This window comes from Vipera ursinii (assembly GCF_947247035.1).
Source record: "Vipera ursinii genome assembly, chromosome: 1".
In the NCBI taxonomy this organism is placed as follows: Eukaryota; Metazoa; Chordata; class Lepidosauria; order Squamata; family Viperidae; genus Vipera; species Vipera ursinii.
This window is the reverse complement of record NC_139512.1, coordinates 308,440,850-308,463,540: the sequence shown is the minus strand read 5'-3', so window position 1 is coordinate 308,463,540 and position 22,691 is coordinate 308,440,850. Positions and strand designations below refer to the sequence as shown.

The 22,691-nt window shown below is 35.6% G+C and overlaps 1 protein-coding gene across 4 annotated transcripts in view; it reads right to left on the bottom strand.

Annotated features, from left to right (window-relative positions):
• ESRRG (estrogen related receptor gamma) overlaps positions 1–22,691 on the bottom strand; it is a 203,579-nt gene that overhangs the window by 50,595 nt on the left and 130,293 nt on the right. For all 4 annotated transcript variants that reach the window (XM_083348775.1, XM_083348776.1, XM_083348777.1 and 1 more), the window contains exons 5-6: positions 20,650–20,760; positions 10,503–10,664 (exon numbers count right to left, since the gene is read on the bottom strand). In XM_083348775.1, the coding sequence (XP_083204901.1) occupies positions 10,503–10,664; positions 20,650–20,760 (273 nt within the window). The remainder of the gene's footprint in view (positions 1–10,502; positions 10,665–20,649; positions 20,761–22,691) is intronic.

Below are 22,691 nucleotides of genomic sequence, written 5' to 3'. Positions count from 1 at the left end.
TGCCAGAAACCTACTACAATCAGTGCAGCAGTGCTATATTAATTTCTGCTCCTCCTCATTGTGAACCAGTTGTAAGAATAGCCCCATGTGCAGAAGATTGTAGAAGCCCACATGTGAGATAAATAGGTATAATCCTTGGTTGTATAAATCCAGAGGCATAGAATCAAAATCACTTGAAGTATTAGTACTGCTTTATAAAGGCTTAGTAAGACCACACCTGGAATACTGTATCCAGTTTTGGTCACCACATTACAAAAAACATGTTGTGACTTTGGAAAAAGTGCAAAGAAGAGCAACTAAGATAATTAAAGTCTTAGAGACAAAAACATATGAAGAACAGTTGCAGGAACTGGGTATGGCTAGTCTAGAGAAAATAAGGACTAGGGGTGACATGCTAGCAGTAGTCCAGTATTTGAGGGCTACCACAAAGAAGAGAGAGTCAATGTATTTTCCAAAGCCTCAGAAGGCAAGACAAGAAACAATGGATGGGACTTCCAGTTTGCCAAGCCAGCTGACATGGACATTTGGAGGACAGCTCTCGTCTTCCACATCCAGTTTTTGCATCGCTGGGGGGGGTCCTAAAAGGGCCGAAGAGCTGCCTTGGAGGAGCAACCAGATAGAAGGGACTTTTGCAGAAACGCGGGGGAACAGCAACCCCCCCCGTTAGTGCCTGCATTCCCTTCGTACCGGTGGACGAAAGACTGGCCATAGTAATATGGCCAGTTACTAGGCTGCAGACAGCCAAAGTCAAACTTACCACCAGGCAACATTAAAGCAGTGTGGAAGAGACGGGGGGGGGGTAAGATTCTTCTCTACCTTAATCTTCTTCTTTTCACCTAAATAAGCTGCTAAGTACCTTCCCCCCTGTGGAGAGGGAGGGGGGAATTCAGCCCTCCCTTCAAATAAGCAGTGAGTAAGCTCAGGGGTGTTTTTTAAAAAAAAGTTGAAAAAAGAAATGGACTAAAAGAAAAGAACTTTCAAAGTACTTGGGGGACACCCAGTGGCTAAACCTGAAATTGCAATCTGACTTTCTCTTTAAAAAAAATCAAGAAAATATTTAAGAAAAACAAGATAAGATTAACCTTGAACACCAGATGTGAAACTCCACCAAGGAAGAGTTTCAAAAACAAATCTATGCTATGTGGGAAATATCTTACCAAACTTATCAGTTCCTTTCTACAGTGGCAAAGAAATAAGAGCTTTTGGAAAAGAATTAGAAAGCATCTCGAAGAAACAAACTCAAACTGTGACTACAACTAATATTTTATCGGGACAGAACTTAACAGAAGAAATTGAACAATCAAATACATTGGCAGAAGAATTAAATATTCAACAAATACAGACTTTTGAAGATCATAATGGGAAACAGATGGAAAAAATTATTCAGTCCAGGACAATTATATCAAGAGGTGAAAATAATGAGAAGATTTGGTGCTGTTAACAGACTCCTCAATTCTTCAAAAATGGAGACTGGAGGGCTACTTCAATATGATATAACAACACAAGAATGCTTCGATGACCCTGAGGCAAAGAAGCGAAAAATGACATGGCAAAGGAAGAAAGCAAGAATAAGATTGAAGAAATATGGACATTCTTAAGAGGCCTAAAATAGATAATACCAAAATAGACAAGATTGTACTTGGATTATGAGAGATTGTTTTGATGAGTAGATAAAAATGGTGATTAATTAAAAAAAAATAAAACACAGATGTATGAATACGTGGAAACTATAAATGAGAAACAAGAATATTATATTGTCTTCCTCCTCTTTCTCCAACTTGCAATTGGTATCCTAATGACTACCATTTTAATATTGTACTACTAACATTGATATGGAAATGAGATAAATAAGAAGTGTATTTACATTACTAGGTATTGGAGAAAATTGTGTAAAGGGAAAGGAGGTTATTTAGCAATATGAAGATGAGAAATTTTAAATGTTTAATTTTAATATCAATGTAAAATTAAAGCTGGAAAATATATAAGGTGTTTGATGTTTTAAAGATGGAATGTTAAAATATAAAATATATCAAAGTATTGACAAATATAAGAAAACTATTAAATGACTGATGGATAGCAATGAGAAGTATGTTAATTTAGATAAGAGATAATTTGTATTAAAGGAAACAAGAGAGAGGAAGTATTGGTTACAACAATTTGGAGATTTGTAATAATATGTATTTGTCTGAAATGGAATTATTGTAACCCAGACACCACGTTGCTTTTTAAAGTTACTATTGTAATATTGGAAAACTAATAAAAAGAAAAAGAAAAAGAAAAAAAGAAACAATGGATGGAAACTAATCAAGGAGAGAAACAACGTGGAATTAAGGAGAAACTAACACTGAGAACTATTAGCTTGCCTTCAGAAGTCGTGGGTGCTTCATCACTGGAGTTTTTTAAGAAGGGAGTAGACAGTCACTTGTCTGAAATTGTATAGGGTCTCTCGCTTGAGCAGGAGGTTGGACTATAAGACCTTCAAGGTCCCTTCCAGCTCTATTCTGATTGATTGATTGAAGTCTGAAAGGCCTCCAGATGCAGGAATGGGTATAATTAGTATACCAAACTGATCTCTGCAAAGGTAAAGGAGCTGTGAATTCAGAACCCAATCCCATCCTGAACTGCACCCTGGTTCCAATGGGGGAAAAAGTGTATTTTTATATAAAACTCATTGTTTTAACATCAAACACAGTAAGTTGAAAATCTGTATTGATTCTGGTTCATGCTAATGCAAAAACAGGGGAAGTTATGTTTATAGTTGTATATTTTTATTTAGACCATGGAATGATCAATATTAAAATATTTGGCATAAAGACTGAGATTGAGATTCTGTAATTTAACCCCATCCTTATATAAGATTTATAATTTATAAGATTTATAATTTATAAGATTTTTATCTTATCAGAAATAAAATTTGGCTTGTTCTCAAATTGAAGTTCATGACTTGATCAGAAGATCAAGTTGATGAATTGCATATTAATTTGAATAGGCAATGGGACAGAACAGAACACACAATACTTTATTATCACTTGAAAACTGATGTCTTCCAGGAGCTGCTAGTGATCAGGTACACAATAATCAACTTTACATCATCTAGATGAATGAGCCATGTTTTGTCATTTAACTTTTATCCCACCAAAGCCAAGCTCTATTACAGTAAGAACTACCCAACCAAAACATTAAATATTTAATAGTATCATAAAACAAAATCTATCATCTATATAATCACATTTTAAAGAAAAAACAAAAACTATCATAGGTGCATCTGCTTTATTTACAATTAATATTGTTTGATATGTCTGCTATCAGGATAAAATACAGTTATACAAATTTAATAAGTAGGGTTTTTTTTTCACTGTTGGCCACAAGAACTAATGAACAAGTCTCTACAATATAAGTAATTTTAGAAAGCAACTTTTATTCTATTTGGATAGATATGTTTTAAAGTTAACCTATGTTTTTTTTCTTTAAGGAAACCTGTGTCTGTTCTACGCTTCAGGACTCCAGCTGCCATGCAATTTATATCTCTCTTTCTTCTCTTCTTTGTTTTTCAGCCATTTTCCCTGAATGTCAAAGTCAATTTAGTGCATTTCACTTTGCTGAATAAATCAGAGACGAAATCCTTGCTAAAAGTGAAAATTTGATTTGCTAAAAGGAGCTTAGGGCAACTATTAATCAATATATCCAGAGTGTCAAAGCTCAGGCCATGATAGGCATGCATTCATTTGGAGATTGGTTGAGGCAGATAAAGGGGGATACTGAGGGAGGGAGCAGTATAATCACCACTCTTTCTCTGTCTCTCTCTCTCTGTCTGCCTGCCTGTCTGTCTGTCTGTCTGTCTCTCTCTCTCTCTCTCTCTCTCTCTCTCTCTCTCTCTGTGCGTGTGTGTGTGTGTGAGAGAGAGAGAGAGAGAATGAGAGAAATAACAGATGTCAATTTATAGAGTAAAATAAATAGAAAAAGAGAATATGAAAAAGGAAGAAATAATAAAAAGCAGACAAAAAATATTTTTTAAAAATAATCCACGATCATCATTTTGGTTGTCCAAAAAATATTGAAGCACTTGAGTGCTATAATTTGAAAACATTCAATCCTTCCGCGACAATCCTTTTGTAAAAACATCCACAATAGCAAATCATTAAAAGTGATTATGTGTTTTCATTGACAAAACCAGTTTGATTAGCAGAATTAAGAGGAATGATTTTTTTAGCTATCCACCCCTACCTAAGCACCCACACTGTTCAGTGGTCACTTATTTGCAAAATCTGTTCCTGAGAATGATCTATACCCAGGTCCATTGTACTGGTGGGCCATTCACATGCTCTTATATTTCACCATACTTTTCAAATCTGATTTAAGGTTAATAAAATGTATTCTTAAGGCCTGATTTTAACATGAAATCTGGCTCTTATAAATCTTAAACAAACTGAAATTTCTAAAGAGTGATATTTATAGACTAAGCAAAGTAGACATTTCAATGTATGATAGATTCAGTGGGCATTATTTAAAGCTAGCCCCCCCTCCCATTTAAAAGCTGTAATAAAACAGTAAACCCCTATATTCAAAGTGTATAAATATGAATGTTTCCATATTTTAAAAACAGATATATTTAAGGATTATTGCTTTATAAATTGCTGTATTTTCTCCTTTGCACTAATTAAGGAATGTAGCACTGTTAAATATTGTCTATTTATTTAACTTAAAGCATTCGTTAAAGACTGGTTGAATTTAGAAAGTCTAAACATTGATTTGTGGCTTTTTTTTTCTGGTACAGGAAACTTAAGCCAACCTTGCTTGAACATATCTAGATGCTTTGTGTTATTTTTTTAGATCCAACAAATAAAGAACTGAATCAAGTTTGTGTCTGATAGAGATACATCTGGAGAATTATTTATGTCTTCAATACTGCACCTGTCCAGGAAGGCCTTATATTGTTCCTAAAATAACATACTTGGTTCCGAATGCATGAGGGAAAGAATAACCTTCATTTAACATGTTTATATTAATTAGAACTAATTTTAAGGACTTATAAAGTCTTTGGTCTAGGGGCTGATAAGCTTTGTGTCTGCAGAATGACAGGGAACATTTTGTCTCTTAAACTTCCTGTTATGCACATTTAAGGAGCTTAATATTTCCTGCCTCCATTTAGTGAAAGGAGAGCAATGCACATTTTTGCAGAATGCCAATGAGACAGTTGCATTACAGAAACATTGCCTAAGTGACTTTGAAAATGTGGTCAGACATCAGCAGAATCTCATCTAATGAATTTTTAAAAAAAGAAAGAAAGAAAGAAAACCTTTCATCTTTATAGATGTCCAAAAGCAACTGACTCCTGTAAACACAATGCACGATAAAATCACCCAATGCTTTCTGTATTCAAGGTAGATTCTATAAAACTATCACAAGTTTTTATTTAGGTCAGCTAATATAGGAGTTATCTCACTAGAAAGAACGGGGCCTCAGTGCTTTCCTAAATACCTGTTGTATTTTACTAACCGAGTTACAGTACATAAAAATATTTTAATCTGACATAAAGGGCAACAATAGATCTGACTGCTGGGCTGATAATCTTCTTATCACCCTCTGCGAAACCTAGCTCTAATATTTGACAGTGTGAGTTTCCATTACTTTGCATTCTGTAAAGGCCAACAATGGAGAAAGAATGAAGTGGAGTTTGGAAGAACCTCCATATCTACATAAAAGAGATTAGAGGCGACAGCGTTCCATTTTACAGCTCAATCATATTGTGTTAGCATGCGCTTATCCGAGCGCGGATGAAATTGAAAGAGAAATAAAAAAGAGTCAGGCAGATAGGAACCAGAATAGCGAGGCAAGAGCAATTTCCAAAGATATAAAGGGATGCTAATGGTAGGGCCCTGTCATTCTTGAAAAGGGCTATTAGGGCACCCTCATCTGTTCTTCTGCCTTTACTCTCCTCTCAAGTCAAGAATTTCCTAGTGTTATCATGATCATTTTCTTCTGCAAATAAGACACGGTCATGTTTCACAGCAACCACTCTTTTCATTTCTTTGATTTATTAATGCAAGTAAGCTAATTCGGTTACTGATAAAGCCTATCAATTCATATATAAATGTTACATTTTTCTGCAGAAGAACAGAAAGGCTTATTGTACATGCAAGTTACAGAAGCACGAAACTATTAATGGAATTTATGGCCCAGGCACATATTTAATAAGATCAAATAAACTAGAAACAATCATTCAACATTTTCAGCTGCAAACTTGAAAAGTAGATCAAATTTTTATGGGATACAGATATTTCTTCTAAGTTCAAATTTTTAAAGTCAAAATCCTTTAGATACAAATGACACCCTATTAAATACCTTTAGCTCCAATCTTATATCTTCCTATCCATGAATGTTCTATTGATCATTATGTATAGAATGGAATAGATTAATTGTTATCATAAAAATTAACAATGTTATCTCAATAGCATATGTATACTAGTGTATGCAGTGTGCATTTGTAGCATACACATATTAGGTACACATAAGAATATATGAGTATACTTTTTGCTATGTTGTAAAATACTCTTATTTAAAAAGCAATATGCAAATTTCTAAATAAATGATGAAAGAGTGTTTTGTAAAGTATCTGACTGTGAAACATTTTGAAAAATACAGAAGGCATCCATACACACACACACACACACACACAGTTGAATTATTTTGTTCTTTTGTTATTAAAAAAAATCCAGCAGCTTTTCTTTATTTTTTAATTTCCATCAAATGGGCATGATAAATCAGCCTGTGGATTACTGTGAACTGTCTCCTGTTTAAATATTCCTCAATAGCTCAAAACTATTTCTGATTCCCAATCTGTAATTGAGAATGTCTAAACCAGCCAACAGATCACTGCTAACTAGCTATGCTGTGGTTCTCTGCTGTCTTTCAGTTACTTTCTTCTATTCCTTTAAGCAAATCCCAGCCCTGTATTGCATTCCTAATATAAATCGAATTGATAAATATATTTTGTAATTCCCAAAATGCATTATTGAGTGGCCTCTAGGGAGAATGCCTACTTATTGGTAAGACTGACATAGGCATTGTCTAGAGTTGAAACTCAAACTCACCTATTTAACTAGCTTTGACTTAATCTGGGGTGCTTTATTAGCAACCAGTGTAAGACAAAGTAGCTAGTATAATACAGAGTGATGTTTAAATTAGTTTACAATTTGCTTGGGCTCATCTAGACGTACTCTGAACAAAGCCATTCAGAAATGTCAGCTGTGTTCCTAACCACTGTAACAAATTGTTGCCTGAACGCTGCACACCTAATGACTTCAAATTAGCTTCACTGCGATATTGCCTGACAGTTCGTTACGTCTGTTAGTAACATAGCTGGTGTATCATGACCAATAAATTGGTTTCAGTGTGGGCTGGGAAAGGGGCTTCCATCAATTTGATTAAAGAAATTACTGTAGCATTCAAAGCATAAAGACAAACTAGTTTAAGGAGACAGAAATAAGTTAACTGTACCAGAAAAACATTGCTCATGATTCAAAAGCTTGTTTATAAGCCATTGGTGAAGCAAACTCTGAACAACTAAATTTCTACAGTGAAGAAAACGTGGAGCAGCTCAGAGCTGTTTCTATCCCACCAAATTATGTTTTAGATGTATATTAATAATTGTTTAGCATTTGATTTCAGAAAACAATTAAAATAATTGAGAATTCTATTTTATACTGTTTACATTTCAGTGGCAAGGGCCATTATCTAGATCAGCATTTAGGTGGCCCTAAAGAGAAAATAAACAAATAAATGAAAAAAAGCATCAGAAGCGAAACTATGTACATGTAAAACTCTCAGTTATGTACTGAAATTCTAAGGATAAATGCAATTATCTTAAATGAGTGAGAACTATTTACATATACATACCAGTTTCTATGGATTTTTCTCTAACTAATTAAAGAATCACAGAATAGAGCATGCATTTTTCCCAGAAGAAATTTGTCATCCATGAGATACCCATGAACAGAGAGGATGAGATGGACATCCTATACTAAGCCTCTAGTCACAGTAGGCCATGCAACATGGAAAGCCATATAACTAGGTCATGTTGATAACAAGAGCATGTCATACTATGCCATGACAATGTATATACTGTTCTCTACATGTTTTGCCCCCAGAAATCAAATCAAAATTATCAAGTAATTTTAAATTGCATCCAGTTTGTAAGAGACTTTTTATTCCAGACAAGAGGTGTGGTTTTTAATAGGAAGGAGGAAGAGTTGGTCTTTTGTTTTGCTTTTGCAAATATTCGTAACACTTAGAAGTTCTTCTCCCCCCCCCCCCCAATATACAGCTATTCTATCCCAAATAGTGTTTTCATTCTCTGAAGTAGATTGGAATTAAATGGGGAATGTATTTGGAAAATAAAATAAAAAGACATCAATAGATGTAGTAATAAAAAATAAAAACTAATTTAGTTGTACTATAGTTACTCCATATCTTCAATGGACAACAAAAACAATAGTAATAAAATTCCAATAAAATTAAGTAACATAATCCTTAACAAACATATTTTATTCTATTTAAATTAATCTCATTCTTTCTGAAACAGAATGCTTGACAAATAGACCAAAGAAATATTTCAACTTCCAATGAAAATACAGAATTCTGGTCCACAAATAAATAGCTAATAAAAAGATCTGAACAATCAGGGATTTTGCACATGAAAAGATATAACAAAGTATTGTAAAAATTATAGAAGCAGCAATACAGGAATTTTGATTACACCGTTGCACAAGGTCAAAATCTTTGTAAGTAAAGATACAGTTAAAACCTATCAGTAAAACAGACCATGCCCAATAAATTAAAGCTGACATTAACAGTCAGTCCTGCTTATCTCCCAAAGGCCTACCTGATTTTTAAATTAAATTTATTTTATTTTATTGCCTGCTTGCAGAAGGATAACAGAGTGGGAACTCAACTATGCTGCCTTGGCAGTTAGCTGCAAAATCTGATAGCAACCATCATTCCCTTTCCATGTAACTCTAGAGGTGGTAGAATAAGAAAAAAAGTTCTCTTCTATGGACCTAAAAAGCTCAGGCAGCCTTATCATGGGTACCACGACCTTTTGTATAGGAGTGCTTCTGAATTATAGGTGAATTGTGAACCCTCTGTGGACCAAGGGAACTCCATGCTCATGGCAACAAACTCAGTAAAAAGACTCTCTTTGGTTGGCTCCAAGCACACTTCAAAATCAACCTCGCCAACAGTGCCCTCTGCTGCTTTGCCTCCGGCTGCAAGAAGCCTTGAACCAGCTCTGAGTAGGAAGATGATTGCTCTGAAAGTGGGCTAGATATCACATAAAGTTTGAAAAAAAGTCAAAACTTCTTCACTATAGTGTTTATTATAAAATTAAGCTTGTTATTTTCTTGGAAAAAAATTCTGAAGAGATGGAAGTAGAACACTATAGGTATTTTAGGGCACTGAGTGAAATGCACAAATTCAGCCTTTTATCTAGCTGAGGCATGAAGAGGTATTTCATTTTTCATCTTCTCACCTCCTGAATTTAAGATCTTTGAAAAGAAAAAAAATGACAGCTCTGCAAACTGTCCAGTCTATTAATTCACTACCGGTAAGCAGTTAAGAGAATGGAGAACTATAATATCCATGTAGGCATCTCAATACTCTAGAGGGAAAAGGATATCCCAAATCAGAGTTGAAGTATCAGTGTGTTTCTGGGTGTGTCTGTGTGTGGAGAGAGTTTGTTTCCATTAGACCCCGTCCACAATTCCAGTAAAGGCAGCTAATGGAAAGAGGCAAATCTTTCTTGCATGTGCACATTGTGCATATCTTTAACATGTTTTTGAATGTTCAAGTGGCAAAAAAACCCCTCCCTATTTTGTTCAAAATTAAATAAGAATATTTTCAATTCCTTCCTTCTTTATACCCCAACAGAAGCATCAACAATATGTTGTACCAATGTGTGAACAGGATAGTTGTAACTTGTTCTACTCTCTTGCAAGTGGTGGAAATAACATAGTGGGATAAGTTGGAGGAAACCACGCCTACTTTAGTACAGTACTTCAACATTCAAGTGCTCTTTTATTAGATGTTCCTTAAAAACATACTATCAGTTGGCTAGATACCCCTAGATTCCCAACAAAATAATCCATAGATTTTACAGGGAGGATATAACAGTATAAAGAAACTCACATACAGAAAAAATCAAATGGGCTTTCTTATTTTATGTATTGAGAGCTATCCAGGCATAGGAATTTATCTTTAGAGGTAGACATCAGTGGGAAAACGTAGATAGCATGTTAGATCAGGTGCATAATGGGACACAAGGGCTAGAGATATCGGATATGTTAGCCTATCTTTGAAGACATATTTACAGTCCCATTTATTGTAATAATTATTAAAATAGTATGCAAGCCATGTTCCAGCCACACTGAAATAGCAAAAGCATACATTGAAAAATAATGCCATAAAAACAATGAAAATAGCATTTGAGTAAGATACATAGCATGTACCTGGAATATGCTTAGCCCATCCAATAATGACCACCAGCTCTCTGTCTGCCAAATCACAAAGTGTGGTGAGAGCCTTGATGTCACTGTCAGGCACAGTGGGATCAGGCATGGCATAGATCTTTTCTGGTTCAGCCACCAGCAAATGGGAAACAATCTTGTTATCTGTAAAAACAGAACAAAGATAGGTTACTTTACTTCTGTAACAACCACAACTGCTGCTATAACAAAGAGGGAATTTACACCCTCCCTTACATAAAAATATTTGGGTACTTTGGTGGATCACAAGTTGAATAAGAGCCAACAACATAATGAAGTTGCAGCAAAAGTAAATCCAGTCTAAAGAGTGGGATTATGAAGATGGAAATTATTGCAATTCTACGGATGAAACAAATAAATTGGGGCTTATGCAATATGTAGTCCCTCCATCCTCCTACTCATATGTATCTATCACTGCCCATTGGTAAGAGAGAAAGGTTGCTAGTCAACTTAAAGCCACAACTGTAAGAAATTTGTGAGGATCAGATTAAAAAAAATCAGAGTTTTTAACTGGAAGCTAATCCAAGAATATTCTAAGAACATTTTGATCTAGGAAATACTGCCACCAAATTAATAACATTCAAGATAATGTAATCTATTTGGAACCTTTGAAATTATAGGCTTTTCCATATGGGAAAATAGTGATAAGGATAAATCAGATACAAATGAAAAAGTTAAACTCTTTAATTTCTAATAACTGCCTCCAATTAGCATTTTCCATCACTAAAACTAGGTTTTATCCAATGTGAAGAATTCTATTTGCAGTATTTTACAGCCCCTATTCTTTTGCTCAGCTCCATTTTTAATGAACATCTTTTGTTTTGAAAACACCAGAAGACCAGAAAAGACCAGAAGAAAACTTACATGTAGTTGTAGAACTACATGATTCATGGTAATTATAATATTATGAACAGAGGACATTATTCTCACACAACAGGAGTTAAAATTAAGAATATACCAACTGGACACCATTACAAAGTCAAAACAAATTGAATTTAATAAGTACAGATCTTATTTACTAATTATACCAGTATTAATCTCATTGTATTTTTTGCAAATCCATTTTAGTCAAGAGCAGGTATTCCAAGGTCTTGGATAGTCATCATGCCACATATGTATCCAACATTTTATGCTTTTTGGAGTGAGATTCATGTATCATTTATACCATCTACAGATTTGGGTCAGAATATTATGGAGTCTTATGCAATGGAAATGCTCTATCCTTAGGAAGGGAGAAAACATTTACTTCAGTCCATCAATGCTTTCTTTTTTACAGTTGAAAAATATCCTGGTTATTATGACTTGTTTTATCTTAAATTGTTATTTTCAGATCAGTATGATTTTACTTCTTTTACTATGACTAAGTACCATTATATAGTTTGTATAGTACGGTGTAGTATCTCTTCTAATCGTTCTTTGTCCTAATTAATTGTGATTTTCTTGTTTTATTTGCTGGTCATGACTGAATAAAAATTGATTGATTGATTGGCTGAACATTACAAACACTCCAGGGACAACATTATAAAACTAGCTAAAATAGGAAAAAGAATGTTAATAGACAATATAAGATTCAAAATTAGTTTAAATATGAGTATGCAAAATTCCATCTCTTTCTATAACAAAAGATGAACTCTTTTCAAATTGTACCCACTTCTTGGTGATTTCATAGATACATCCATGTAGGTTTTTTTTTTACAATAACACAAAACTAGTGTAGAATTTTAGGTTAGAATTCTAAAATTTCTTGGTTCTCTCTTATCCAAGTAGTAACCAGGTCCAATTTTGCTTAACTTTTCATGAGGGCCTGTTGAAATCATTCATAAGATATCTGCTCTAATATCTAGATTTAGGAAGGTAGCACTTTAAGACTGGAACTTTGCACCTGCAATAACTAAAGGGTACTGATAAAGTTTTTATTTGCCTGGGTAGTTTAATATATACTAGAAGTAGATTTAGAATTATTACAATGTTCTTGGGTCTAGTGAGGTTTGCTGCAGTGCACAGTAGGCAGTATTTAGGCTCCTTTCTGGAAACAAAATGTTTTTGGCAAGTACTGGATTTTTTTAAAAAAAGCATAAAACAAATGAGAATAAAACACATGTATGTTGTTGGAGTTATTTTTAGGAAGATTGTGTATTGTGTATATTTAGCTATTTTTTACATTAGCTAACAAATGCATGTGCTCCATGAATTCCAGGTGGCTTTCAATCATAACACAAAAACATATATAAAACTTGAATAAAACATTCTGACATATACTAGGTAACTGGTAACCTCTAACATAGCAGTCTGCTTTGTATTGACCAGTCCCAGTTATCAGTCAAGCCACCATTTTGGTCATCCTATGGGATGATCAGTGTTGGGAAACAAAATGAGGAGAATGTGATCCTGCTGGTTCTTGTCTATCTCTCAACAGTTTTTAGTACCAACAACCAGAGTATCCATTTGGAGAGGCTGTCTAAGTTTAGATGTGGGAGCACTGTAGTCTGTTGGTTCTACTCCTACTTGGATAGCTTTTTGGCTTCAGTGTGTTTTAGATTGTTTCATTTTTTTTAGTTTGGTTAGATTTCTTTTTGTTTTGTTTTTTGTATTTTGTTTGTCTGGTTTCTTGCATTGTTCTTTTCTTAATATATAGTAAATTCAATCCAGTTCCAGAAGATGATGCCAAGGTATTAGTGTTTGTGAAATCCTTCAGTGGTTCAATTTCTGCTTCACTCTATTCTATTTTTGTACTTGATTTTTTCACCACATTCTTTATCCCTATTGGTTCCCCTGGCCATTCAAACCAGTATCTAAACTCTCTAATGATGTTACTAGATAGATAAACTACTGGTCTATTTACTACTAAGACCAGAAGCCATCTCCTACAACTAGGCATTCCTACTACCAGGCCATCTTTCACCCCTCCCTCATCTCAGGTCTCTCATTCATGAGAATAAGGATGACCTCTTCCCAACTTTGTCTTCTAGAACCACTTTCCCAAGTTTCCTTATTCTAGGAGGTACAGTTTTTCTCTCTTCTTGGCTCTCTCCCAGGCAGAGGAGTATTTCACCTGATTCCATGTTTGTTTTCACTTTCCTTTCTAACTTCTGCCATACTGAATTGGAGTTCCTTCCATCCATGTAATTCCTGGTGACTCAATGCAGAAGACAAGTCTCATACTCTGCATAGGTCCCATACCTTAATATCTAAGAGAAATAGCCACAGTTTCTTTTCAATTCATTTCTTTACTCTTATAATGTCAAGGAGAGAAGCAACCTAGAACTAAGGAGAAACTTCCTGACAGTTAGAACAATAACCAGTGGAACAACCTGCCTCCAGCCATTTGCCTGAAATGGTATAGGGTTTCCTGCCTGAGCAGGGGGTTGGACTAGATGACTTCCAAGGTCCCTTCCAACATCATCATCATCATCATCATCATCATTAGTACTTCCTGTGCTTTTCTTTTTCATTACACCATTTCCTTTATACCTTCCTATGTTAGGACAACCTACCAATTCTATCTTCTTTCATTTATTTTTCCTTCTCCTAATCATGTTCTTTGAAAATTTCCAGGTGTGGTTTCCCATTCTCTCCTCTTGAACATCTTCAATTCTACACTCTGTACTGCCACTTCCTTATCATTCCTTCTTTTTCATGGTTTTTTACATCTTTTTTTATCTTCAACTGAAGCTCCACTTCAATTCTCCCATCAGATTGCCTGCCAGATTTCCAGTTTTAACAATTGCCACATGCCCATCTCCAGGTGCTGTTTTATCTGCATAACCTGGCTCCAATCTCCTTTGTCTCACTAATATTTCATCGTTGTTGGGGCCATTCAACCAGTCCACCCCATTCATTAAGCACCTCCCATATTTGATCAGGAAAAGGTAATGGAAGTTGTTATAATTATAATATTTCAGAAAGTCATGGCTAATAATGTGATCAGGTAACTACAAACTTCTTTAAATTTGTATATAATTCATTTGCAACTAGGTGTTATGGGGGAAAAAACCAAATGGGAAATTCTTGATGGTACTGATATTCATATGCCAGAAGTCCATATTTCAAAGTATGGAATTTGTAGAAATTATTGTAAAATCTAATAATGGTTACCAATTCTGATACTTTCTGAAACCAAAATTTAAAATTAGTAGAGGTTAAGTTTATCTGTGGGTATTAGAATATACCCTTGAGGGCTGAATACCTTGGAAACAGTCTGAATCACCAACTATAAATCTAAAATATTTGTTGCTATCTAGCTAGTGGAAGAAGGCTGATGTCTTATTTCTGATCTTCCTGGATCAATTTCATTAGCCAGGGCTGTTCTTCTGTTCTTACAAAAGTCTGAACAAAAGAATCATAGTAGAACTCATAAGGTTCAGATCTTTTCAGACAGTAACTGTGAGAGGGACCTTGGAGTCCTAGTAGATGATCACTTAACCATGAACCAACAGTGTGCAGCAGTAGCCAAAAAAGCTAATACAATCCTGGGTTGTACACAAACAGAGGCATAGAATCAAGATCACGCGAGGTATTAGTAGCATTTTATAAAACTCTAGTAAGATCACACCTGGAATATGGCAGCCAATTTTGGTCACCATATCACAAAAAAGATGTTGAGAGTTTGGAAAAAATTCAAAGAGCAACTAAGATGATCAAAAGCCTGGAGACTACAACATACATAAAATGGCTGCAGGACTTGGGTTTGGCTAGTCTAAAGAAAAGAAGAAATAAGGGACACATGATAGCAGTATTCCAGTATTTGAGGGGCTGCCACAAAGAAGAGGGGGGGTTCATGTTATTCACCAAAGCAACAGAGGGCAAGACAAGAAACAATGGTTGGAAACTGATCAGAGAAGCAACCTGGAATTAAGGAGAAACTTCCTGACAGTGAGGACAATTAACCAATGGAATAGCTTGCCCCCAGAAATTGTGGGCGCTCCATCACTGGAGATTTTTAAAAAGAGGCTAGACAGTCACTTGTCTGAGATGGTATAAGTTGTCCTGCTTGAGCAGGGGCTGGACTAGAAGACCTCCGAGGTCCCTTCCAGCTCTATTCTATTCTAGAATAAAGTTAAATGTAGGAAAAGCTATAGATCTTTCAGCTATGAACAGCTGTTGCTACTGAGTGTGCAGATAGTTGAACAAAATGAAGCAAAAGAATACAGCTGCACCAATCCTAGAAAAAAATAAAATAAAAATGTATACACTAACTTTAGAAGATCATAAGACTAGACTCAATATTTTATATATTATACACAGGAAACAGCTTAAATTCTTCCTACATGATGTAAATGATTTTATTTCTAACAAAATGAAATTCAATGTAGAGAAAAGTAAGATTTTACATTTAGGCAAGAAAAAACAAATGCAGAGTTATAGAACAGGTGGCTCAATAGTAGTAATGGTGAGAGGGATCTTTGAGTCCTAGTGGACAGTCACTTAAATATGAACCAGCAGTGTGCTGCAGCTACCACAAAAGACAATGCAGTCGAAAGCTGCATTAACAGAGGTATTCAAGACCATGTGAAGTTTTAGTACCACTTTATAATGCTTGATAAGACCACACTGAAATATTGTATCCAGTCACTATAAAAAAAATGTTGAGACTCTAGAAAGAATGCCGAAAAGAGCAACAATAATAATTAGGGGATTGGAGGATAAAACATATGAAGAACAGTTGCAGCAATTGGGTGTGTGTCAAGCTTGAAGCACACGTATGATGTCACCACCATTATGCTTCTCAGCTTGCCAATACACTAGGGGGGTGGGGGAAATGGAATGCAGACTCCAGACAACAAGAAGTCAGTCCATGTGAACCAAGGATGTTTCAGCAAACCCACAGAGATACTTTCTCATAACAACATTTTAACATTTGATTGCACGATGAGACTTGCACTAATGGGAAGGAGAATTCTATACTTTAATTATAGTGGTTTGCACAGGAAATAACCAGAGCTGATTTTGCTTTCATCTGTGCCGAAATGATGTACTCAATAAAGTTTTGCATTAAGAGATTGGATTGTCTGCTTGCTTAATTGGGTTCATTAGTCAGAACCTTGACAGTATGTCTAGTTTAATGAAAAGAAGGACTACGGGTGATTTGATAGCAATGTTCCAATATTTAAGAGACTGACACAAAGAAGAGGGGGTCACTCTATTCTCCAAAGCATCTAAAGGCAGGACAAGAAGCAACAGATGGAAACTAATCAAGGAGAGAAGCAACCTAGAACGAAGGAGAAATTTACTGACAGATCAATTAATAGTGGAACAACTTGCCTCCAGAGGCTGTGAGTGCTTCAACATTGGACGTTTTTTTAAAAAAAAGATTGGACAGTCATCTGGGTTTTCTGTTTAGCAGTGGGTTGGACTAGAAGATTACCAAGGCCCCTTCCAACTTTGTTATTCTGTTATTCATATCATGCAATATTTGATTTTAAAAGGAACACTGCAGTTTCTGGAAAATGTTCTCATGGTAATATTTTATAAAGATAAATGTTATACTTTTCAGCTTAAAGAGGGAAAGGGGAGAGTGTATAACTTTATGAATAGATAATACATTTAAGATCCTCAGGAAAAACATCAAATAAAACCCTTCTAAAAATACATAAATTCATGTTGAGCGAACATGCACATGAGTGCTAATCTCCTGCTTGATCAAGTTGAGAAAACCTGGAGGAAAAGAAACCACAATTTCTCTCACCCTTTGAATTCTAGTCTTTGAAATTTGAAAGTTTATAATTAAATATATTTAAATATGTAACCACTATAATAAATTCCATGTATTGGAAACATTCACAACTTGGTGAAAACAAGATGCAATTGCTGGTGATGTTCAGCATTTCATGCTATGACCATCTTTCCATTTTTATTAATTAGAAAGAAGCAAGGTGGCTCGCTTCTCCAACTATTTGACTGATTTAACTAACAACTTATATGCATAGTTGTTTCCACCAGGTTCATCAGTAAAGCTTAACTATGTATAGAAATTGCAGCTCTTTTTTTTCCCTCAAAAAACTGACAAAGCTCATTCCAAAAAGGTTTTTTTTTAAATGCTCCATTGTGTAATTTATTCTGGAGTTCTGATCTATTTGTCTCCAGCTTTTTACAAATGTGAATGTCAGAAAGGTGAGGTATGTCAGTCCTTCATAGAACAAATGCAAAAGCCAATTGCAAGGCATTGAATCAAGCATGCTTTATTATTATTAATAAGAGCTTCTTTGAAATGACAAGAGGAACACTAAGCCTGTAATGCATCACTTGTGAATACTGTTGATGTGGGGAGGTAATGGGGAAAGGGCTGTGTTAAAACTGAGGTTATATTCTACCTAAGGCAGATCCTATACTCACATTTACAGAACAGAAAATTAAAAACTGGTTTTAATCATATTATTAAGAAAGCCTAGGAGCTACATTTTCTTATTTATTTTTTATTTTAATTCCATTTATATCCCGCCCTTCTCCAAAGACTCAGGGCGGCTTACAAGCTTAGCAGTAGCCTTCATTCTATGTATATGCCTGCTTATTAGGGCTTTCACACACACACCCCAAATGGCATTATTACAAAGTCAGCTTAATTGCCCCCAACAATCTGGGTCCTCATTTTACCTACCTCGGAAAGATGGAAGGCTGAGTCAACCTTGAGCCTGGTGGGATGCGAACCTGCACTAATTGCAGGCAGCTGGTGTTACTTAAGGAGGCATTAGCCCACTGCTCCACCAAGGCTCTTATGTCTCAAACTTGCAGGAACTCTGGCAACAAAATAAATATTCCATGCCACCCCACCATGTTCCAATGTTCAAAACTGATTAATGATAAATGTTTATATTTACAGATGATGAGCATTTCAGCAGTTTTTGAAAACCAATAAAGATTTTTCCATCATAGTGTTAAATTTGGATCGGGGGAAAATGGTGGTGAGATGGGCAGCAAACAAATTTAATAAATAGATAATACATAAAGACATATATAACAATGGAAATATTGTTGTTACTGTAATTGATTGACCTATTACCCAATATTGGTTTTTAACAGTTTGCCCTACCTTCTATTGGCACGGTGGCTCAGTGGTTAAGATGCTGGGCTTGTCAGCTGGAAAGCTGGCAGCCCAGGTTCAAGACCTGAGTGCCCTGAAAAGGGGTGAGCTCCTATCCTCACACCAGCTCCTGTCCACCTAATAGTTTGAAAGGATGCCAATGTGAATAGATAAATAGGTATCTCTTTGGCGGGAAGATAACAGCACTCCATGATAGCTACATAACTATGCAGAAATACCTCTGGACAGCACTGGCTCAATGGCCTTGAAATGGAGATGAGTACCTCGGCAATGATTAGCAGGGTAAAATCCGCAGGGACTCCTTTACCTTTATCTACCTACCATCTACAACAAAATTAAAAAAAACCCTGCCAGAATCCAGAAAATCTCTTTACTTCTTTGTTAAAAGCTATTTTACTGTTTCCTTGTTATATTTGCAAGAAATTGATTCCCCCAAAGTTGTGTTTCTATTCCATTATAAAGAAGGGGGGAAAGAGAGAATCAGGAATGTTGTGTGAAAAGCTGTAAACTGGCTTATCTGTGTAGCACATTAAAACTTTCAAGTTATTTTCTTAATGTAACACAGTGCTTGTCTGTTAATTCAAATGGACCCATAGAAAAGATACCATTTAAAACTAATAGGACTTGTAAAAAAGCATGGTAGCATTCTTTAGACAGTGCCCTTTCGGTGCAGTATGCCTTTCTCAGGACTTCTCACTTCTGTATTACACTCTTTCAATCTCCTACATTTTCTATCCGGCAGCATTAACCGAAGTCTATGATAAATAGGCTTAATTGTGTGTGCATGGGCCGAGCTGTCAGCAATTCAGCTCAATGGCACAAAATAAAATAAATAAAAAGCTGGCAATCTGGGCATCCAGAAAATCTAAATCTCTAATGAAATTAAACACTAGAGTTCATTGAATTTTATTGTATTATCAGAAAGTTTTTATTATAATGCGCAAAATCTGCTTAATGCAACCTTATATTGTATTTACAGAGGGGCAGAACAGCTTATGTGGACTGTATGGAAGATGCCAGATTGGACAATTGAAAGTATAATCAGCATAATGATTTTTGGAAAGGCAAAATGAAACGATGCCATATGTTCACTTAAGCCTTAATTTTATGTAAAACTGGTTTGTTTTTCCTCTGACATCGCTAAAATGCCCTTTAACTTGCAGTTCAGAATCTATTTATTTGGTTTCCAGATCTCCATATGGCTCATGCGTATTGTATCCAGCAGAGGGATACAATGGCGCTGGGGAATGGCAGGTGAAAAACAACATACTGCTTTTTGTCACAACCAGGTAAGGGCCTTCAGTGCAGCTTTTAAAGCCCTTTTATTACATTTATCTCAAATAGGGCATTTTGTACCCCAGTGGTTTATGCCACTACTTAGTGGCAGCCAGCTTGCAAGTAACATATGAAAGAATTTGCATTTATTGCCAGTTCATCTTTGGACAGGATATGCAATTGATTTTTATATCATGGAGTGTTATTATATTTTCTTTAGGGAATTAGCAGGCATGAATTTGTACAAATTGCAAAATCTTTAATTTTTAGTTTATATCTTGCTTTTTAAGTACTATTTGCACGTGAGAAAACTCATGTCTGTTTTAACTACACACACAAATACGTAAACCTTACCTTAATGTATTTTATACTTGTAGCACGTTGCTATTTTATTGAAATACAGGTAGCATTTCAATCTTCTATTGCTATAAATTAATGAGGCTCCTAATGCATTTTCATTGAGAGGTTGAGCAGTCAAATTCATCTAGTTAGTGAAAACTACATTTCATTCTTATAAAATCGGAGACTAGAAGCTTCAATGAACTAATGATCCTAGCACAACCTATTTTATGTACCAGTGAAAATAAAGATCACCTGGAAGTGTAAAATTTGTATAGCATAAATTGAGCATTATCAAACTCTTACTCTCAAAGCGTACTTTCTTTAGTTATTCTGAAAAAGGAACAAGGTGATAAAAATAGTAGACGAAATCATTTATTCAAGACAGCATGCTGTTTTGTTCCTATGCCTTCATTGATTGATGACATCAAAGGTTAACCTGCCTTACTAGGTACTTACATGGCTTTTTAGCTGGCTGGACTAGTTGAGGATTCAGGTATGGACTATTTTCTGCATCTATTCTGCGTTTGTACTTCTGGCGACCACCACGTACTCTGTCTAAGCGCACTCCTGAACATGAAAAAAAGAAAAGGAAAGGAAAAGGAAAAAGGAAAGAAAAAGAAAGATTTAATACAACTGAAATACTTTGCGCAATTATTTGAAAGCTTTCATAAATAAGCCAAAATTTCAGTTCGCTGCCTATTAAACTCCAACCCCCATTTCACACTTAAAAAAGCACTGAAAAGTGCTGAATATATTGTAAGCATTGATTTTCCATGTGAAATGTTAGGAAAGTGAATCAATTTCCCATTTGAGAAAACTCATCAAGTACCCTTCAGGGTGTGTTCCTTCTCTGCAAGTTCTAAACCATGGTAGTGTTTGGGTGTTTTTATTCTGCAGGTATTTATGCTTGTTCTTTAATCTTCCCACCATGAAAAGAAGCATAGGGAAATGCAGACAGTTCCACTGGTGGTATCTGTTTTGGTGTCTCATAATGGTTGTGATAAGAACAAAAGAAAACTGTGGCAACTTGGCTCTGATAGTCTGGTAAATGTTGGAAGACTGATGACAATGTCTTTGGTCAAGTACCCTTTTAGAATGGGCCACATTGCAATTCTCTAATACAGAGCATTCCAAACAGCGACGAAACAGTCGTTAAAATAGTCTAAGAAACTGAACTTCCAGAAGCCTGGATGAATGAGAACATCTTCAATGCCAGATATCTGTTTCTTGGAACAGAGCAACAGAAATATAAGCAGTGGAAAAAGTCCTCTGCTTCAGTTGCTGCTCAAATCTCCTCAGATGCTGGAGAGCCAAAGAAGAGTTTCCATCAATGACCCCAACTCATGGGAAGATATAATATGGAAATGTGTTTCTTTCAGGTACCATGGATCTGAGCAACACAGGACTTGAAAAGAAAGAGTTTGAATTATCCTTGAAAACTGAAACTGAAAATTGGTTAATTTTAGTTCAGTTGTATTATTTCAACACTGACATTATAATAGTCAAACTCTGCAATAGTTTTCAAATCGATCTCCATTGTAATAATCTTTCTTTAGTGTTAAAAAGGTAAAGGTAAAGGTTCCCCCACACATGCGTGCTAGTTGTTTCCGACTCTAGGGGCCGGTGCTCATCTCCGTTTCGAAGCCGAAGAGCCAGCGCTTGTCCGAGGACGTCTCCGTGGTCATGTGGCTGGCATGACTAGACGCCAAAGGCGCACGGAACGCTGTTACCTTCCCACCGTAGTGGTCCCTATTTTTCTACTTGCATTTTTACATGCTTTCGAACTGCTAGGTTGGCAGAAGCTGGGACGAGTAACAGGCGCTTACTCTGTTACGCGGCACTCGGGATTCGATCCACCAAACTGCTGACCTTCTGATCGACAAGCTCAGCATCCTAACCCACTGAGCCACCGCGTCCCTTTCTTTAGTGTTACCAGGATATAAATTGCAAATCTGTCCAGAAGAAACCATACCAAGTCTCAAGATGCTTTAATACAAACTACAATATCTAGGCCTTCAGTGGTAAAGTGAAAATATTTCAACTATAACTGTTTTTCCCCTTCAGAAAAAGAACAAAGTCTTCCTAAAAGAGCATAATCATACCATGTGTGTGTATGTGTGTGCACGCACGCGTGCAGGCATGTGTTTTGCCATGTTTGCTATTTCTCTCTCAGTTGAATAAATCAAGAATTTAAAAGATTAATAAAACACTCTACAGCTCTTTCTGTAGATATATAAGTGTTCTATAGGAAGAGTTATAATATCATATATGCTGATGTCAAGGAAAAGTAGTGGTGATGATACTCAAATGACATATACTAAGCATAATTCAAAACAGGCATTGATTCGTTTGTAGCATTTTTAAGAAATAAGATAAAGAAGAAATAAGTCAGGGCAAAGTAGTTAGAAGTTTCTACCAACAGCAGTGAATAGCAGAATGAAGTTCAAATCTAATTCACAATTGACTCAATTTAGAAGAAACAAATTTTCTGTTTGTAT